Source organism: Rana temporaria (genome assembly GCF_905171775.1).
Source record: "Rana temporaria chromosome 4 unlocalized genomic scaffold, aRanTem1.1 chr4a, whole genome shotgun sequence".
Taxonomy (NCBI): domain Eukaryota; kingdom Metazoa; phylum Chordata; class Amphibia; order Anura; family Ranidae; genus Rana; species Rana temporaria.
This window is the reverse complement of record NW_024404432.1, coordinates 2,225,909-2,240,649: the sequence shown is the minus strand read 5'-3', so window position 1 is coordinate 2,240,649 and position 14,741 is coordinate 2,225,909. Positions and strand designations below refer to the sequence as shown.

The following is a 14,741-nucleotide window of genomic DNA, read 5'->3' as shown; positions in this document are numbered from 1 at the left end:
TTCTTGTAAGGCAGAAAACTGCTGTAGAGATTTTGGATTTGATTTTAACCTCTGAGGCCCCGTACACACGACAGAGTTTCTCGGCAGAATTCACCGAGAAACTCGGTCAAAACCCGGATTCTGCCGAGAAACTCTGTCGTCTGTACAGTTTTGGCTCGATGGAGCCGCCGAGGAGCTCGACGAGAAAATAGAGAACATGTTCTCTATTTTCTCGTAGTTCTATGGGAGAAGGCGGCCCGCCGAGCTCCTCGGCGGCTTCATCCCAGAACTCGACGAGGAACTCGACGTGCTTGGCACGTCGAGTTCCTCGGCAGTGTGTACGGGGCCTTAGAGAGAAAATAAGATCCAAAATGACTTTAGTATTTTTCATATATATATATATGAATAGGAAAAATATGAAAAATACATAATATGCATAATATAAAGGCCTATATGTATATTCTTTTAATCCCAAATGTTCTGACAGCATTAGCAAGAGCAATCAGAAAGCAGCATGCAGAGGGATCATACTCAACCAGTTGTTATGAGGAGGAGGTGGAAGATTAAGAGATGGTAGATAAAGGTAAGTATTGCCCGTTGTTAAAGAGAGATAGATTTGTGCTAGAGTGGTGGTGGGGAGGGTGGTAAGAAAAAATCTTTTTCACCAAGGTGTACTTGTGATTTGCATATTTATATCACTAACACATGAAAAGACAGGGGTAGATTTCCTCTCACTTCCTGTTGTCTCCTTCTGTTTGCAAGTAGGAGTTGTTTGTAAGTTGGATGTTTGAAAGTAGGGGCACTTCATAATGAGGTCCCATTTCTAGCTAATTCCGCATATACCGAAGGGCAATTCTTTTGGTAGAGATGCTCCACCAGTGTATTACTTCCTGGGACCATTGCCCTATGATCCCCTCGATTTGCATAATTCCAAAGGTGCAGAGCATAACAAGTGTCAAAGGTCGGTTCTTTGTCCCAGACCTCATAGTACCGTTTAAATGATCCGGGTTCAATAGGATAAAAATGACCAGGATTCAAGATAGTGATATTGCCACACATAAAATCCTCTTTACCAGTAAAGGAAGCCATAGTACAAAACTGATTTCGAATACGAGTAAACAAAAGTGTCCCTTGGTAGCCCCAAATTTCACCATGATAATTTTTAACAAAGTCTTCCATACATTTCCAGATGAACTCATGTTGGGAAGAGAAACCCAGAACAGCATTGCTGGAATACTGCTTTGACTCTGCAGCCAGAAAGTTGTGATGTGGGTTGGGTCGAAGTGATATGAAATTAGTGTCCATGTAAATGCCACCATATTTCCAAAGCAAAGCTAGTCTGCAGGCATCAGAACTGACGTGGGCCCAGTAGATTTCTTTTGCTGGATTAACCTGCAAGTAAAATTGAGAGCCAATTAGAAATAAGTAAAAATAAATAGATAAATAACAGTTTTCCAGTAATTGAAATAGATTCACAGACAATTTTTTTTTTATCTTTGCACTTTTTAGTTGTGACCAAGTTCATCCCCTCATTTGTTTTTAACTGCTTGCCGACCGTCGCACGACGATATACTGTACGTCGGCAGAATAACACGGCTGCGCAAAAGGACGTGTATATATATATATATATATATACATATATATATATATATATATATACATCCCCTTTAAGAAGTGGCATTGTGGATGCGTGCCCGCCCAATGCGAGCTCCGTGACTCCGCCCACGGACTCAATGGGAGAAGTCCTTTAAGAACAAAAATTAACATTCCACCCCCGTAATCCTTATACGAGTCCGACCCGCCGCTACGAACGATACCACCTCCATAGGCGAATGACGCACAAGCCGTCTGACAGCTCATAAGTAACTGAGGGCAGGGCCACCCCGTGATGTGGATAGGTGACCCCGCCCCCTCTAACGCAATGGGGTTTCCGGCAGCTTCCCCGTAGTGTCACGGGTGACCGCACCCCCTCTGATGCAACGGGGATTTCTTGTGATGCATCAGAGGGGGGTGGGGGCACCTGTCCACATCATGGGTGGCCCCGCCCTCGGGTACTTAAGAGCTGTCAGATGGCTCGCACATCATCATTTAGCTGGGTGCCTCCTGTGGAGGCGGTACTGTTTGTAGCGGCAGGTCGAACTCATAGAAGGATCACGGCGCTGGAATTTTTTTTATTAAAGGACTTGAAGGGAAGGACCTCCAAGGTGATAGTATCTGAAATATTGCCTGTGCCATGCAAAACACAGGAAAGGCAGGGGGAGATTAGAGAGCTGAATGCATGGCTAAAGACCTGGTGTAGGAAGGAGGGATTTAGGTTTCTAGAGCACTGGGCTGACTTTTCATTGGGGTGCAACCTATATGCTAAAGACGGTTTGCACTTGAATGGAAGGGGGTCTGCTGTGCTGGGGAGAGGTTTATGGGAATGTTGGAGGAGTATTTAAACTAGTCTTGAGGGGGGAGGGTGAACTAGAATTACATTGGGCACACAGGTCAGCTAGGGGTCAGACATTAATGGAGAGTGGAATGGGGATAGATGGGGGGAGGGTTATGGCAGGTGACATTAAAGTTCCCATGTTGCAAACAGCCATTGAAAATTTAAGTGACATTTTTACTACTAAAAATTATATGAAAAACACCAGAGAAAAATGTAACAATACATTTAAGTGTTTGTTCACCAATGCCAGAAGTCTGCCAAGCAAAACAGGTGAGTTGGAAGCTCTGGTGCATGAGGAGAGATATGATGTAATCGGTATTGCTGAAACTTGGCTTCAATCCTCACATGACTGGGCTATTAATATTCCTGGCTATGCTCTCTTTCGGAAAGACAGGGTAAAAAGGAAAGGTGGAGGGGTCTGTCTCTATGTGAGAAGTGACCTCAAAGCAAGCGTGAAAGAGGACCTGGTTGATGGAGAGTGTGATGAGGCTGAAGCATTATGGGTGGAACTGCATACAGATGTGCGTAGTTCAAAGTTAATCATTGGACATTGTTATAGACCACCCAATGTTAATGAGGAGGTGGAGACTCAGCTCCTTGCACAGATGGAAAGGGCTGCAAGGTCTGGGACGGTGATAATAATGGGGGATTTTAACTACCCAGAAATTGACTGGAATAATGGCATTGCTGGGACAGTTAAAGGACAAAAATGTAAAAACCTATTGCAGGACAATTTTATGGTGCAGTTTATTGAGGCCCCAACTAGGAATGATGCCCTGTTGGACCTGATAATCTCAAACCATGCAGAGCTTATTACTAATGTTCAGATAAAGGAACACCTGGGTAGCAGTGATCATAACATGATTTCATTTAATGTTAACTATAAGCAAGAAATACACAAAGGAAATATTAAAACACTACATTTCAAGAGAGCAAATTTTCCAAGGATGAGGGCTGCTCTCCAGGACTTGGATTGGGAGGGAATATTGATGGGGTGAGTATTACCGCGCTTACCACAAGAGTGGGGGAGGGGGAAAAAAGGAAGGGGTACAGCTGCTGCAGTGAATGGTGTATCAAACCAGGAACAAATGTAGAATAAAAGGGGTAGTGCTGCGCTGTGAGTGGGGGATTAAGTAACGTGCAGAGGAAGTATGGCAAAAAACCTTATATATGGAAAAATAAATTCTGACTAATGATCATAAATAGCAAAAGTAAAAAATGATACTGGTATACCATAACAAACAAAATTCAAACTAAACGTGCTATAGTGCAGCCAAGGCTAGCTGACAGAATGTGGAGTAATAAAACAGTGCTAGTGTCATAAAGTGAGATAAATTAGTAGCAAATGTACTGATACACAAAAGTGTATAACGTGCAAAATACAACACACAACAGTGACTAAAATAAATAAATGTCCATACAGCAGATAACTGTAAACATAACAGCAGGAAAATCCAAAGTAAAAGTGCTGGTGTAGATGCCAAAGTGCCGTGAAAGAAGGGATTGATTTCCGGTGTTTTCTTCAGAGTAAGGGCCCTTTCACACTAGCGGACCGTATGTCCGCATTTTCATCCGTCCGTTTGCGGATGAAAACGGGACATACATGGGTCCCTATGTGATTACGGGTGTCAGCGGATTAACATCCGCTGACACCCGTAATTTGTCCGCCTCCGCAAAGATCCGCATTTGCAGACGGAAGAAATCCTATTTTTCTTCCGTCTGCCAGATCGGATCAGATGAACACGGACATACGTTCCGAGTTCATCCGATCCCCCATAGGGGAGGGCGGAGGAATAACAGGGCGTTCCCTGCACAGTGTGCGTGGACCCACCCTGTCAGCTGCCAGCTCAGCAGGAATTTTACGGAGGATCCCTGCTGAGCTTTGCGGACACACGGAGCAGATCTTTACTGATCCGCTCCGTGTGAAAGGGCCCTAAGTGAGGATGTCCCCTTTTGTGCTATAAACAAAAAAAACAGCGACAATTTTGAAAAAAAAAAAACAATATTTTTTACCTTTTGCTGTAATAAATATCCCCCAAAAATATATATATAATTTTTTTAGGCCAATATGTATTCTTCTACATATTTTTTCACTAGTAATGGTGGCAATCTGGGATTTTTTATCGTGGCTGCGACAAAATTGGCGGACACATCGGACACTTTTGACACAATTTTGGGACCATTCACATTTATACAGCAATCAGTGCTATAAAAATGCACTGATTACTGTGTAAATGACAATGGCAGGGAAGGGGTTTAACCACTAGGGGGCAAGGAAGGTGTTAACTGTGTCCTAGGGAGTGATTCTAACTGTGTGGGGGCTGGGCTTCCTGTGACACAACACTGATCACTGCTCCCGATGAGAGGGAACAGATGATCAGTGACCTTGTTTACAATGCCATTCCCAGTTCTGCCCCTCTGTGACATGATCACGGGTCCCGCTGGCACGGTCACGGAGCTCGCGGCTGTGAGTGGTCAGCAAGTGATTAAAGTTTAAACATGTATTGCACTATTGCATAAGGATATGTATGGGGGATCTACTAAGCTGCCGAAAAAGAAAAAATGTAAGAAAAGGGCCTTTCTTATATTTGTTCCTGTGACGGTAGTAGAAAATATCCCCGTCAAGCATTCCCTTCTTCCCATAAAAGAAAATCACCCAGTATTCCATGAGTAGAAATCCCTGGAATCGCCCAATAATCCACACATGAGCCAAGGCTTACTGCTGGAACAAGAGACACTTTAATGGCAGCATTCAGCTAGTTATATCCAGTTTACAAGCTAATCCTCAATCAAAGAACAATGAAATCTCCACCCCCTTTCCACACACTGGGGCTCCCATACAGATTATAGGCAGACACTTTGGGACCGAACCTGACAGACACATTTCTTAAGGGTAAACACAGGTCTTCTTCACACACACAATAGATCAATTACCCTTTAAAATAGAGATCTGGCTGGGGAAGGGACATTAACATTTCAACAGTCTGTTATGCAGAGGAATGAGTCACACATGAAATCACCTTTTACACCTAACACACACAGCATTAAACTAGCAGGGAGAGAATTAGACTGAAGTATATAGGCAATTGCATACAAGTCCTTCACAGTTCCTAACCACTTGCCGACCTCCACCAGTAGATATATGTCGGCAGAATGGCTGGTGTGCACAAAGCAACGTATGAAATTCCCGCCTTTCAGCAGCTTAGTAGATCCCCCATACACATCATTATGCAATAGTGCAAAACATGTTTAAACTTTAACCACTTGCCGACCACTCACAGTACATATACCGCAGCAGGTCGGCTCTATTGTGCAAAACGACATACCTGTACGACTTTTCATGCAATAAATACTGTGGGACCCCGCCACTTGATGTCCACCGCCCACCCACAATCGTTCCACAGAGAGGCAGAACAGGGATCTGTCTATGTAAACAAGGCGGATCACCGTTCTGAAAGGGGACAACATGGAGATCTGCTGTTCCTAGTGATCAGGAACAGTGATCTCTGTGTTGTGCCAGTGATCCCATCCCCCACACAGATAGAACACACTGAGGGAATACAGTTAAAGGAGTTGTAAAGGAAAATTTTTTTTTGCTGAAATGACTGTTTACAGGGTATGGAGACATAATAGTTAACTGATTCCTTTTAAAAATGATTAAAAATAGATAAAAATCAATCATATAATGTGCCTGCAGTTTCAGTTTCGTTTTTGCATGTTGTTTCCTGCTTCTGTGATGTACAGAGCCACAGAGCCAATACAGGGCAGTGATGGTTGGTAAAACAAAACTGATTGGTGTTGAGGGGTTTTAGACACACAGTAATCACACCTCCTTGATTAGTGACCACAGAGAGAAAGCTCCCAGCACTGTGGTCATCAGGAAACAGACAACCAGGAAGTGTGGAGATCAGAGAAGAATTACAGCAACTTGAGAGCAAAAGTGAACAATGAGGACATGAAAACAGCACTGCATTAAGGTAAAGGAAGCTATTAAGATAAAAAAAAAATCCTTTACAAACCCTTTAACCCTTTGATCGCCCCCTAGTGTTAACACCTTCCCTGCCAGTGACATTTATACAGTAATCAGCGCATTTTTATAGCACTGATCAATGTAATAATGTCACTGGTCCCCAATAAGTGTCACTTAAGCCCTGTACACATGACCACGATTTCCATCGGTAAAAAGCCCGCCAGGAATCCTGGGGGAAAACCGAGAACCTGCTCTGTAACTTTCCCTGTGTACCCACCAGAGGTTTTCCCGTTGGGAAAACTGTGATGAGAGCTTTGGCCGGGAATCCTGGTCGCGTGTATGCTCCACCGCAGTGTTTCCCATAGGAAAACTGCCGGGAAAAAGACCACCGGGAATCGTGGCAGGAAATAAGATAATATGTTCTCATTTTTCCTGCCAGGATTCCTGGGGGTTTTCCTGTTGGGAAAACTGCCATGGAGCATACACACAATTAGGTAGATTCAGTAAGAGTTAGGCCGGCTTATTATTAGATAAGCCGACCTAACTCAGAATCTACGCCGACTTATGTTTAAGTGTATGCTCAAACAGAGATACACTTAAACATATCTAAGATACGACGGCTTGCGCCACCCTATCTTAGATTGCAATATTTCAGATGGCCGCTAGGTGGCGGTTCCATTGCGGTCGGCGTAGAATATGTAAATGAGGGGATACGCCGATTCACGAACGTACGCCCGAACGCCGCAGTCGATTTACGCCGTTTCCGTAAGGCATTAGCAGGCCTAAAGTTATTCCACCTATTAGGTGGAATAACAATGTTAAAGTATGGCCGCCGTTCCCGCCGCGAGATTAAAATTTTTTACGTCGTTTGTGTAAGTCGTCTGCGAATCGGGATTTACTTTGTTTACGTCCACGTCGAAATCAATAGGCCTGTGCGGCGTACGTAGCCGCAATGCACACTGGGAAATGTAGGCGCCCGGCACATGCGCAGTTAAAAAAAAACGTAAAAAACGTGAGGTCAAGCCTCATTACCATTAAACACGCCCCCCTCCAACACATTTGAATTAGGCGCCCTTACGCCCGTCCGCTTTAGGCTACGCCGACGTATATTAGCAGGCAATTATTTTGAGAATCATTACTAGCCTAGCTAATTTACGGCGGCGTAGCCTAAACACGCTAAGCTACGCCGCCGTAACTTTAATCCTATATACCTGAATCTACCTAAAAGGCTGTCATGGCAGATTTCCCAATGTAAAACTGGTCGTGTGTACGAGGCATTAGGGTCAAATTTGTCCACCACAATGTCGCAGTCCCACTAAAAATTGCTGATTACTGCCATTACTAGTAAAAACAATTAAAAAAAATGAAAAGTCCCTAAATCTATCCCATAGTTTGTAGACGCGATAACTTTTATGCAAACCAATCAATATACACTTATTACGGTAGAATATATATCGGCCTAAACTGATGAATACATATTTTTTTATATATATATATATATTTTGTTGGATATGTATTACACCTAATTTAGATTTTTTTTTTTCAAAATTGTCGCTCTATTTTTGTTTATATCGCAAAAAATAAAAGCTGCAGAGGTGATCAAATACCACCAAAAGAAATCTCTATTTGTGGAAAAAAACATCAATTGTGTTTGTGTGCAGCCTCACGTGACCACGCAATTGTCAGTTAAAGTGACGCAGTGCCGAACCACAAAAAAAAAATGGCATGCTGCATCTTTGATGCATTTTTAGAAAACGCAAAACGTGTAAAATAATTAATTGGGACGCACCTAAAACCGCACATACGCTCACATTGTGACCAAACCGCAGCGCATCGGTGTGAGCCCCTCTAGAAGGCGAGGGTTTACACCTTTCCATGTCAGACACAAAATTGTACATTTCCTGACATTATATGAGGGGTAAGTGCGGCGTATCCTATGTTAAGTATGGCCGTCGTTCCCGCGCCGATTTTTCAAATATTTACGTCGTTTGCGTAAGTCGTTCGCGAATACGGCTGGACGTAATTTACGTTCACGACGAAAGCATGGCGAGTTGCCAACGTCAGTCCTGTTTCTCATTGGAGCAACTTGTCATGTGATGTGACCGGTTACGTCGCACCCTATTGTCAGCAATGGCACCGTTCAAATCTATGAGACACCCACTTTGCTGTTCCGTATTGATATGAAAAAGTAGTTCCTGCACTACTTTCGGCGATTTCGGGTGCAACTTGCATAGGCATCTGTGCATGAAGCCACACATGTCTTTATAGTCGCACCTCAATTGCACTGAGATGTGGTTCTAAAATTGTGCGATTTCAGGCGAAAATCACAGGATCTTAACCCCTTCCATACCGGGGGGGGGCACTTATACACCTTCCCGCCCAGACTCATTTTCAGCTTTCAGCGCTGTTGCACTTTGAATGACAATTGCGCGGTCGTGCTACACTGTACCCAAACTAAATTGTTATCATTTTGTTCCCACAAATGGAGCTTTCTTTTGGTGGTATTTGATCTCCTTTGGGATATTTATTTTCTGCAAAAACAAAACAAAAATGACCGAAAATTTAGAAAGAAAAAAGTATTTTTTTGTTTCTGTTATAAAACATTGTAAATAAGTACGTTTTCTCCTTTACTGATGGGCACTGATGGTACTGCACTGACGGGCACCGATGAGGTGGCACTGATGTGGTGGCATTGATGGGCACTGATGATGGGCACTAATATGTGGCACTGATAGGCGGCACAGATGGGCACGGATAGGCGGCATGGATGGGCATGGATAGGCGACACAGATGGGCACAGATAGGCGGCATGGATGGGCACGGATAGGCGGCATGGATGGGCACGGATAGGCGACACAGATGGGCACAGAGAGGTGACATGGATGGGCACAGGTAGGCGGCATGGATGGGCACGGATAGGCGACACGGATGGGCACGGATAGGCAGCATGGATGGGCACGGATAGGCAGCATGGATGGGCACGTATAGGCGGCATGGATGGGCACGGATAGGCAGCATGGATGGGCACTGATAGGCGGCATAGATGGGCACTTTAATGTGTTGCACTAATGTATGTGTTGTACTAAAGGATGATTGACATCCATTGTGGGCACTGATTGGCATCCATTATTTGTGTTTGTCATCCCTGGTGGTCTAGGTGGGCATCCCTTTTGGCATCTGTGGTGGGCATCCCTGGTGGTCTAGTGGCATCCCTGGTGGTCCAGTGGGGGGCTGCGCTGATAATCGATCAGCGCAAACCCCCTCTGTCAGAGGAGCAGCCGATTACCGGCTTTTCCTGTTTACATCGTGATCAGCCGTGATTGGACACGGCTGATCACATGGTAAAGAGTCTCCAACGGCATCTCAGACTGACACCCTGCAACAACAATCGCCGCGATGGGTGCCCCCGGGGCGATATCCTGAGGACGTCATATGACATCCAGTCAGGATATTGAAACCACTTTGCCGACGTCAATCTGTCATTGGCGGGCGGCAAGTGGTTAAAGCCACATTCAATGTGAAGGAGGTCTTCCTGTCCATTAGTAGATGTGTGGCAGTGCCATTCATTGTTAATGGTACCCCCACACATCTACTAACATGCATTATCACACACACCAAACCACAAGGTGTCCCTGTCTCAGAAGTTAAACATCAGGGGTCTGATAGAGTAGAGCCCTGATATTTCACCAAAGCTGAAATAAAATAATCTAATTCTCAAAACAATATAACAAATGTTTTTAAAAATAAATATTTATGGGCTTGTTCACATGTTTTGGTCTATAAAGAGCGATCAGCACTCAGATTGCTCTTCAGAGAGCATTTGGTAGGTGGTATTGTATTGCCTCCTTACTGCCTGCTTTAACCCCTCCAACCCTGCCCTAGCATGCTGCACCCAGGGATATCATTTATACTGCAGCAGTGAAGGAAAACATCTCAGCCACAGGATGTGTGTATCCCCAGACACTCCCTCTGCAGCTAAAGGGTTTAGAGGTTGAGGCACCCAGGGGGTGCCAGTTTGCCCCCTCCTGGCCATCATAATGTAACCACACCCACTCATCACTGCAGCGCTACGCATGTCACATGCCACGTTCTCCCTGAAATGTTCCTCATTTCAACTTCAAAAGTTGGATGATATGTTAGTACTATTTCAATGCATGTCCCCAACATTACATGCATGACAATACTTCCACCATTATTAGTCCTATCTGTGTGGGGGGCACAGTTTTCCATGTTCGCCCTGGGCACTGGATGACCTTGTCCCGACACTGGATGACCTCGTCCTGGCACTGATTATTATCCCTATCCGAGTGGGAGCCCTGGGCACTGGATGACCTTGTCCTGGCACTGGATGACCTTGTCCCGGCACTGGATGACCTTGTCCCGGCACTGGATGACCTTGTCCCGGCACTGGATGACCTTGTCCTGGCACTGATTATTATCCCTATCCGAGTGGGGGCCCTGGGCACTGGATGACCCTGTCCTGGCACTGGATGACCTTGTCCCGGCACTGGATGACCTTGTCCCGGCACTGGATGACCTCGTCCTGGCACTGATTATTATCCCTATCCGAGTGGGAGCCCTGGGCACTGGATGACCTTGTCCTGGCACTGGATGACCTTGTCCCGTCACTGGATGACCTTGTCCCGACACTGGATGACCTTGTCCCGGCACTGATTATTATCCCTATCCGAGTGGGAGCCCTGGGCACTGGATGACCCTGTCCTGGCACTGGATGACCTTGTCCTGGCACTGGATGACCTTGTCTTGGCACTGATTATTAGCCCTATCTGAATGGGGGCCCTGGATGACCTTGTCCCGGCATTGGATGACCTTGTCCCGGCACTGATTATTAGCCCTATTCAAATGGGGGCACTGGATGACCTTGTCCCGACACTTGATGACCTTGTCCCGGCACTGATTATTAGCCCTATTCAAATGGGGGGAAAGGATGACCTTGTCCCGGCACTGGATGACCTTGTCCCGACACTTGATGACCTTGTTCTGGCACTGATTATTATCCCTATCCGAGTGGGAGCACTGGGCACTGTATGACCTTGTCCTGCCACTGATTATTAGCCCTATCTGAGTGGGGGCCTTGGGCAGTGGATGACCTTGTCCTGGCACTGGATGACCTTGTCTTGGCACTGATTATTAGCCCTATCTGAATGGGGGCACTGGATGACCTTGTCCCGACACTGGATGACCTTGTCCTGGCACTGGATGAACTTGTCCTGGCACTAGATGACCTTGTCTTGGCACTGATTATTAGCCCTATCTGAATGGGGGCCCTGGGCACTGGATAACCTTGTCCCAGAACTGGATGACCTTTTCCTGGGACTGGATGACCTGGTCCTGGCACTGATTATTAGCCCTATCCGAGTGGGGGCCCTGGGCACTGGATGACCTTGTCCTGGCACTGGATGGCCTTGTCCCGGCACTGATTATTAGACCTATTCAAATGGGGGCCCTGGGCACTGGATGACCTTTGTCCCGGCACTGGATGACCTTGTCCCGACACTGGATGACCTTGTCCTGGAACTGATTATTATCCCTATCCGAGTGGGAGCCCTGGACACTGGATGACCTTGTCCCGACACTGGATGACCTCGTCCTGGCACTGATTATTATCCCTATCCGAGTGGGAGCCCTGGGCACTGGATGACCTTGTCCTGGCACTGGATGACCTTGTCCCGGCACTGGATGACCTTGTCCCGGCACTGATTATTATCCCTATCTGAGTGGGAGCCCTGGGCACTGGATGACCTTGTCCCGACACTGGATGACCTTGTCCTGGCACTGATTATTATCCCTATCCGAGTGGGAGCCCTGGGCACTGGATGACCTTGTCCCGGCACTGGATGACCTTGTCCCGACACTGGATGACCTTGTCCTGGCACTGATTATTATCCCTATCCGAGTGGGAGCCCTGGGCACTGGATGACCTTGTCCCGGCACTGGATGACCTTGTCCCTACACTGGATGACCTTGTCCTGGCACTGATTATTATCCCTATCCGAGTGGGAGCCCTGGACACTGGATGACCTTGTCCCGGCACTGGATGAACTTGTCCCGGCACTGGATGACCTTGTCCCGGCACTGATTATACACACACCAGTGAAACCTGTCCTGATGCTGAGCACAGAGCCATTTGGAGGGGAATAGCGTTGATCGCTGATGTCCCTCTACCTGCTCTTCTCACTCTGTACACTGTGCACAGGCAAGTAAAAAGTTTGAAAAGCGCAGAAAATTGTAAGGTGTGAACTTGTCTCTCTAGAAGAAATATATGAGACTTGTTGTAAGGCAGGAAAAATAGTGAGAGACCAGACTCATCCTGGTTGTCATTTCTTTGAATTATTGCCATCTGGGAGACATTCTAGGGTAATTGAAACAAGGACACATAGATTTAAAGTGGAGGTCCACCCTAAAAAAAATAGCCAAAAAGACTCCAAAAATTAATAAAAATATAAAATAAATTATACTTACCACCAGAATGGCTGTAGCTAGGCAAAACTTCCTAATCTGCCACTTCCTCTTCCGCGGTGATCTTCTCACTTCTCCCCCTCGCATTGCCTCCTGGGAAATGGGGCGCGCTGTCTTCTGGGAACTGTGTGTGTCCCCGAGGACAGCCGTCCATTCACAGAGCGCCACGCGACTCGCACATGCGCAGTAGGAAACGGGTGGCTTCAATGCCTGTTTCCCTTAGTGAGAATGGCAGCTCCGCCACATGATCCGGAGGATGGATCGGCCTTGGCGCGGTCGACATCGCGGGCACCCTGGACAGGTAAGTGTGCTTATTAAATGTCAGCAGCTATAGTGTTTGTAGCTACTGACTTTAAATGTTTTTTTTTTCCCCGATGGACCTCCACTTTAAAGAGAACTTCTTTCCCAGGACTATTAGTGGCCATCAATGCAGGAATGAAATGAAAGAGGTCACATAGTCGTATTTTATTGTCTAGTTTTTAATCTGTGGTCACTTTTTATATTTTTGGTATGATCCTGTGTGGTAAATTCATTGTTAATAATTGTGACGTATGAATAATGTGTGGCGTAGAAATGTAATTTCATTGTGACGATATTTTCTGCAATGACAATAAATCTTATCTTACCTCCATTGTGTCCGTCCCCAAGGCAAAGAGTGGAGCCACCAGCTTCATTTATAAGGCTTTGTATGCAGATGATTCCAATCCCAGTCCCTAGGAGGGTTCCATCCCACAGAAGGCCCTAAGATAGGGACCCAGCCACAGAGTAGGGTATGCCAAGTGCCAGGCTATACCCCTTCCTAAGCAACCTTCATCACCGGCCACCATCGCTCCGTCTCCCAAACTGGCTGCTCCTCCTTCTTACTCTCTTCACTCTACAACCCAAAGGATTGATGTGTATACAGTAAAACCTTGGTTTGAGAATAACTTGGTTTGAGAGCGTTTTGCAAGACAAGCAAAATGTTTAAATAAAAATTTACTTGATATACTAGCGATGTCTTGATATACAAGTAGCGTATAAAAGAGAAGAGAGGCGCCTCTAAGGCCGTGTACACACGAGCAAACATGTACGATGAAACCGGTCCGCCGGACCGTTTTCACCGTACATGTCTGGCCGGGGATTTCTGTACGGTGGCTGTACTAACCATCGTACAGAAATCTGCGCGTAAACAATACGCGGGGCGTGTCCGCGGTGTCGCCGCGACGACGTGGGCGGGCCTGCCAGTTAAATGCTTCCACGCATGCGTCGAAGTCATTCGACGCATGCGAGGGATGGCGGGCGCTCGGACATGTACGGTAGGTCTGTACTGACGACCGAACATGTCCGAGCGGGCAGGATTCCAGCGGACGGTTTTAAAACACGTCCAGGAATATTTGTCTGCTGGGAAAAGGCCCGGCGGGCAAATGTTTGCTGGAATTCTGCACGCTCGGGCCTACACACGACCGAACATGTCTGCTGAAACTGGCCCGCAGACCAGTTTCAGCAGACATGTTTGGTCCTCTGTACGGGGCCTAAGTGTAGCAATATGATTACATTTAATGAAGGTACAACATTTAGTAACTCACATGGTTGATGATTAAAACAGACACATATAAATGCAGGGATCCGGGGTAAAGATGTCCACATAGACCGTCCTCCTCACCACCATTCACATTGTCTCTTCCATGCTGCACTCCACGAGCACTTCAAGCCTCGCTTTCAGATCGCTCTACTGCAGGGTAGTCTTCCCGGTCATGAATGCAGACTGATAGTGGTGAGAGCCGGCGGTGCGGGGGACGGTCTATGTGGTCAGCCTTACCCCGGATGCCTTCATACTTAGATGTGCCTCTTTTAATCATCAACCATGTGAGTTGCGAAATGTTGCACCTTCATTAAATG

The 14,741-nt window shown here is 46.2% G+C and overlaps 1 protein-coding gene across 2 annotated transcripts in view; it reads right to left on the bottom strand.

Annotated features, from left to right (window-relative positions):
• Positions 1-378: 378 nt before the first annotated feature.
• Positions 379-14,741, bottom strand: part of LOC120921737 (alpha-1,4-N-acetylglucosaminyltransferase-like) — a 31,424-nt gene continuing 17,061 nt past the window's right edge. For both annotated transcript variants that reach the window (XM_040334273.1, XM_040334272.1), the window contains one exon: positions 379-1,371. In XM_040334273.1, coding sequence (XP_040190207.1) covers positions 784-1,371 — 588 coding nt within the window. In that variant the 3' untranslated portion in view covers positions 379-783. The remainder of the gene's footprint in view (positions 1,372-14,741) is intronic.